This window comes from Choloepus didactylus, chromosome 2, assembly GCF_015220235.1.
Source record: "Choloepus didactylus isolate mChoDid1 chromosome 2, mChoDid1.pri, whole genome shotgun sequence".
Classification (NCBI taxonomy): Eukaryota; Metazoa; Chordata; class Mammalia; order Pilosa; family Megalonychidae; genus Choloepus; species Choloepus didactylus.
Genome location: NC_051308.1, coordinates 50,893,758 through 50,900,068, shown reverse-complemented (window position 1 = coordinate 50,900,068; position 6,311 = coordinate 50,893,758). Strand labels below are relative to the sequence as shown.

At 43.8% G+C, this 6,311-nt stretch overlaps 2 protein-coding genes across 6 annotated transcripts in view; both read right to left on the bottom strand.

Annotated features, from left to right (window-relative positions):
* C2H1orf74 (chromosome 2 C1orf74 homolog) overlaps positions 1-174 on the bottom strand; it is an 89,397-nt gene extending 89,223 nt beyond the window's left edge. For both annotated transcript variants that reach the window (XR_005215064.1, XM_037824788.1), the window contains exon 1: positions 26-174. The gene's annotated coding sequence lies outside the window, so the exon portion shown is untranslated. The remainder of the gene's footprint in view (positions 1-25) is intronic.
* Positions 175-1,298: 1,124 nt separating this feature from the next.
* IRF6 (interferon regulatory factor 6) overlaps positions 1,299-6,311 on the bottom strand; it is a 46,003-nt gene continuing 40,990 nt past the window's right edge. For all 4 annotated transcript variants that reach the window (XM_037824687.1, XM_037824681.1, XM_037824693.1 and 1 more), the window contains exons 7-9: positions 5,058-5,450; positions 4,242-4,360; positions 1,299-3,579 (exon numbers count right to left, since the gene is read on the bottom strand). In XM_037824687.1, coding sequence (XP_037680615.1) covers positions 3,355-3,579; positions 4,242-4,360; positions 5,058-5,450 — 737 coding nt within the window. In that variant the 3' untranslated portion in view covers positions 1,299-3,354. The remainder of the gene's footprint in view (positions 3,580-4,241; positions 4,361-5,057; positions 5,451-6,311) is intronic.

Genomic DNA, 6,311 nt, shown 5'->3' with positions numbered 1-6,311 from the left:
TAAATAAGGAAGAGGTCTCTCTCACATATATTCTTCCACTTCCGCTGGAGGTTCGTGGGCTCAGAAACTTCTTCTGATTTCCTGTCCGCTGCGGAGAAGGCGAGGCCCCAGGGCCCCACAGCAACCCCGGAACTCCCGGAAAAACCCTCTTCTCTTCAGCTCCGCGCCGGGCCGGCGAAAATAGTATGCTGCGCATGCCCAGCTTTGGGACCCAGCCCTCTCCTTTCTCCTCCCTCCGTGACATCATCCAGCGCGCTCGCGTGCCTCGTGTTACGACTAGCTAGTCCGCCAACTCTGCGCGCCGGAAGGACAGGCCACCGGCGGCTCGGCCCTTTCCGGCTAGACAGCCGTTTGCGTAGAGACAGGGAGGGGCAGCAATGTACCCAAGAAGGCGGAAGCTGGTGAGTCTTGCTGCTTGCTGCTGTGCTAACGTTGTTTCGTGGCTTCCCGTGCATGTGTCTCCAGTCTGGTGTCCCACGTAGTCGGCAAGTCAGAAGCAGGACGCACAACGCTTAATAAACACCGTTTGATTTGTATCTGGGAGAATGCTCTTTGCCTTCCAAATGAAGCATATCTCAAGACAAGTGGCGTTCTGCAGAATACGTTTACTCAGAAGGCTGAAGGCATAAGGATCCCCACCTGTGGGTGGTGCTGGGAAGCCTTTTTTTTCCCCCTTTAGTTTTCACTTTGACCTGCCAGAATCCTAAATTTGAGAGTCTGAGTTCTAAGAATAGATGTGCGTGGACAAGGGACAACTGCTGTCCTGGTCGAAGTTTGTAATCTTTAGGCAGAGTGTGGAGGGTATGAGCTTTCACTTGGAACAAATGTGCGCTAAGGTGTGCTTCTAAGCATTGGAGGTGTTGCAGTGCAGACCCCTCCTTAAGGTGCTTAAATTTTAGGAATTCATTTTGCTAACTTCAAGTAAAAAGAGACAAGAAGCAGAGACGCCAAGCTTCTAAGAAGAAAAAGTTTGTTGGTCATTGAAGGTTTAAGATCTCTTTACTGGGGATTTGACCCACATCACAGGGCAGAGTTCCTGAGTTAATGGCCCAAATTTACACGGGGCAAGGCAGATTTAGGGAAATACTGGCACCTAGGTTCTGGGTTTCACTCCTGCAAAACTCCTGCTCGTTTGAAAGGAGTATGAAAAGAAGTAAGTGTGGAGTAACGATGGAACTAGCCTGGAAAGGGGGCCAGCTTGTAGGGGCTCCAAGCCTTGCTCTGGTTCTTAGCCCAGGGGAAGACAGAATCAGAACTGGGATCCAATCCTCTAGTTTTGGCATTTTTTTTTCTTCACAATATTTATTAAACTTTTTTCCCATGGTGGTTAGCAATAAAGCCCTAAAATGAAAGACTTACTTAGTTCATTCATTTATTACAACAACAGATATTTGAGAACATATTGTGTACCAGACACTGGGCTATCAGCAAAGTACAAGAGGAACAATCGCTACCTTCAGCAAATCTGCAGTCAAGCAGGATTACAAAGCAAGGATTATTACAAGAGAATTGATTATTCTAAAAGGGGAAATATAGTGTGCTATGAAAATATATAATAGGAGGCTTAATTATATGTGGTAGGGACCAGCCCAGATCCAATCCTTTTTCCCCCAATTTACATATAATGGATTTTAAACTTTGAGCTACCCAGATAGGGTTCCTCAAGGCTAAATCCCCTCACACCAACCATTCAACAAAATGACCAAAAATGTGAAGTTCCTATGCTTTGTAAGCCTCCTAGTCTCTAGAAGCCATTTTGCTCAAAGCTGGATACCTGACGTTTACCCAGATTTCTCTTGGCCATTCTTCAGTAACAGGAGATCACACTAGGTTCCTTATAGACTCTAAACCAGGACTTAAGCATTCTAAATAAATAAATGTCACACTGCTGCTCTTAAGTGAGTTGAGCATTTAGTTTTTTAAATAAAGCAAGCCCAACTTCTTAGTCATTTGAAAAGTAGGAGGTGGCTTGGTTAAGGGTGGCAGAATAGACACGAGCTTCCTTCCTATGGTGTGGTACAAACAGGCCACAGTATTCAAGTGGAATGTGGCTTGTAACCAGAGACAGGCATCTTGTTTTCCATTTAGGTCGCTGAGTTTAAATAATGTATAGTTTCTTCTTCAAAAAAGAGAAGAGCCAAAAGGATCAGGGGCAGAGCAAAAGTTACTAGATAAGACCAGTTTATGGCAGATACAGCTGCAAAGTTCACACCAACTCTTTAATTATTCACACCCCGCTACCTCCACTGGGAAGGGAGAGAATCGGGTTTGTTCTAGGTGAGGCTTTTCCAGAAAAGAGCATTGCCCAGCACTTCTTCACCCTGGCCTTAACACCCAACACCCAGCTTTCCCAAGTGCAAAAAACCCAAATGACAGTAAGTCTTTGAAAGTCCACAAACAAGGAGGAGCTGTTCCCTTTGTAGTCAAAGGAGTTCATCCTATATGCCCAGCTCACTCCCAGGTCTTCCTCAGAGAAGAAAATAAGAAAAAGAACTCCTTCCTCTGAAGGCCACCACCAGAGTCATACGCGCTCATCTACCACACACATGAACACACACACACACACGAACACACACACACACACACACACAGTGGTATCTGGTGAAAAGAAAAACACCCAACAACTCATTCTTCCACCAAATTCTATATCAACAAGAGGCTCAATATATGAGCTTTTACTCCACAGGCAGGGTGACTTTCAGACTTTGGCACCCATTTCTATTTAGACATCAAGCTTGGTTCCTAAGCAACCAGCAAGCTCCCCTCCCTCTCACTACCCCCATCAGGAGCCAGCTTACTATACTAGCAGAACAGGTCAAACAGAGTTTGATCCTGCACAAATCAGTGATTGAGGGAACTTTAATGAAAGCGAAAAAAAAAAAAAAAAATGTGGTACAAGAACAACAATGCAGAAGGGTGCTGTTCCAGGCAGTTTTTCCTTGTACATGTAGAATGAAGTCATCAAAGCAGTTTTAAAGCTAGATGCAATTTTAGGCATCATTCCAACCCCTTCACTTTACAAGTGATGAATCTGAAGTCCAAAGGTTAAATATCTTGTTCAAGGTCACACCACTGGAAACAAAGCTGCAGCTAGAACGCTGGTGTCCAACTCCCAGGCCAGATCTCCTTATATTACATTGTACTACCATTAGGAGGATTAAAACATTGAAGTCTGAAGGGTGATTTTCCCATAAATTAAATCAATTTTAAAAGCTAGGCAGCATTGAATAAGGTCATAGGCTACTAATATTGTTACAGAAAAGATAGGTTTAAAAGCTGATTAAATCTGAATAATAAAAAATATCCATATGTACAATATTTTTAAAAAGAAAAGGAAGAAGATGGCATTCATGATTACTGAGCTGGTAGGGCAGAGGGCAGTTGCATGCTGGGAGCAGGCTGCATGGGCTGCCAACTTTCCTGGGTTTGGAGTATGCGGTACAGCTGCTTCAGCTGAGCAACAATATTATCTTTGATGTCTGGAGTCGAGATCTGCAGGCGGACACTGCCACTGTCAAAGGATCGTGTGAAATCACCAGAAAACATCTCGTATATCATTCGAGCCACCACCGGAATAACCTGCCCAGGACACAGAGCACATAGGTATACACTCAGAAAAAAGTATTTTTAAACAGTGTGAGAGACTCAAGATTGAAGGAAGGAACACTAAGGCCCTGGAGAAACCCCCCATTTTAATGTCAAGATACAGGAAATGTTTTCATCTTGCTGGACCATCATGCCAAGCTTCTAGAAGCTGGGCAAAACACAGGTAAAGAACTTAGGTGTAGCCTCACATCACATACCTAAATAAATGGCTTCTTAATCAGCAAGACTTGACATTTAACCAAATTTAATCCATTGTCTGCCTCACTGCACAACTGCAGGGGGGTAAGCCCAAGTGACCTTGCTGTCACTTCCTCAAATAAGCTCACATTCCTAGGAGCAACTCAAAAGGCTTTTGTAAGAAAAGCTGAAAAGGGTCATACTCTATTAGGTCAGCAAGATTCTAATGTTAGTAAGAGGATCAAAGATAAGGTCAACCACTTTGACCTTGGTCCTACAGTACAAAGCCTGAGTCTGCCACCACCATCTGATGGGATTAGAACCCACACAGGCTGATTAATCCCCATTCAAGGCTCAAACTAAGAGTATGGAAAAATTTCAGAGCTGTCACCTGAACTTGGGGGCTAAAGCACTGGCCTAAAAGGAGAAGAGTTGTTGACATATTCTGGTCTTCTCACCTGAACCAAGATGAGTTTCCTTTCTGGAGGTTTCCCATCTGGCCATTCTTCCCCAAAGCATAAGTAGATCTCAAATGGTGGCTGCTTCTCTATCTGTCCTTTCTGATGGGCAATGAGATCTGCAGGTGGAAAGCAAGTTTGGGATACTGAGTCACTCTATATCTACTCAATAAATATGATCTTTTGTGCTATTCAGTATGGTGGCCACTAGTACATGTGGCTATAAAATTGAAGTTAATTAAAATGAAATAGTTCCTTAGCCACATTTAAGTGCCCACTAGCCACTCATGGCTAGTGGCTACCATAATGGACAGCAGGGATATAGAACATTTCTATCATTTCAGAGAATTCTATTGGATGTTGTTGATCTAAACCCACTTGGGGTTCAAACACATTATAAGGTCCACATTTCAGTGTTCTCCCTAAAATTTCTGATTGAATTCACCACTCAGATATTTCCCAAAAGAAAAGAGTGAATGTCTTGCTTAATATGATGAACTGGGTCACCTTCCAAAGTTAAAGATAAACTGGTCACATTTGGTGGGTAATAACAAGGCTGCATCCCTCTTCTGCCACTGAAGGAGCCACAGCCAACCTAAAAATAACATCCAAATATATAGCTTTCAAGAGGTCCCTTTTTCATTGACTTGGTCACTTTCATTGTTCAGAACCAAGGCTCTCCTCTCCCTTGCTTTCTCCAAAAGACACTTTTTGGCTAAGATCTTTGGAGAGCCAAGCAAGAAAAGAGGGAGGAAGAGAGGAAAATGTACTCTCAGGAAGCACTTCCCACCACAGGCTTACTGAAAAAAGACTCACCACTAAGGAATGTTTCCAGGCAAAACAGTTTGACCTTCTTTTGTCTCTCAATCAGGTTGGGGGCAACAAGTGATGGGGCACATGGCCCAGACCAGTAGACCTTGCACTGGCACAGCCTGATGGCATAAATGGCATGACCGCTAACCTCCAGGATCAGTCCTCTGTCCATGACGTCCAGCAGCTTGCTGGTGAACAGCTTCTGCTTCTCATTGGTGATATGCTCTGGACTTGGAAACTTAACCTGTTCCAGGCTGACAGGACCAAAGAGCTCCTCCTGATCAGGCATGGGACCCAGGTCACCGTAGAAGAGTCGGCAGCCCTGGGGGTTGCTCACTGTCATGGTCTGCCCATACTCTTTCCCACGGTACTGAAACTTGATGTCCAGGTCAGTCACTGCAAGGTGAGAAGACAGTGAGAACCCTGCTCTACTTCTCTCTTTGTCTATCCTTAAGACTCATGCAAGTCCATAAAGATCAAGCCACCCTTCAGTCAGCTTTCAGGTAGGCCAATGCCAAAGCTGTCCACAATAAAGGGAGACATCAAAATATCCCTGGAATTTCACTCAAAAGGTTGCCTTGAAGAAAATAAAAAAGTATTTGCTAAGTCCCCTTGAGGGACTGGGGGAAAACATGGAAGTATTAAACTTCCCCAGCTGGGGAACTCCAGCTATTCTCTCAAGCATTAGGGACTCTCAATTTTATAAGCCAAACCCTTGATTCTGGGGCTTGTCCTTACAAAATTTTTCCCTGCAAAGGAGTAGCTAAGCCTACTTATAGGTATTCCTAAGAGTCACCCCCAGAAAATCTCTTCTGTTGCTAAGATGTGACCTCTTTTTCTAAGCCAACCCTGCAAATAAACTACCCTCCCCTCTACATGGGATATGACTCCCAGGGGTGTAAGTCTTCCTGGCAATGTGGGACATGACTCCCAGGGAAAGCCTGGCCCTAGCATCGTGGGATTGAGAAAGCCTTCCTGACCAAAAGGAGAAGATAAATTAAATAAAATAAAGTTTCAGTGGCTGAGAAATCTCAAATGGAGTTGAGAGGTCATTCTGGAGGTTATTCTTATGTATTATATAGATATTCCTTTTTAGTTTTGAGTGTTTTAGAATAGATGGAAGGAAATACCTGAAACAATTGAACTGTTATCCAGTAGCCTTGATTCTTGATGATGATAATATAACTACATAGCTTTTATGGAGTGACCGTTTGATTGTGAAAACCTTGTGACTGACACTCCCTTTATCCAATACAT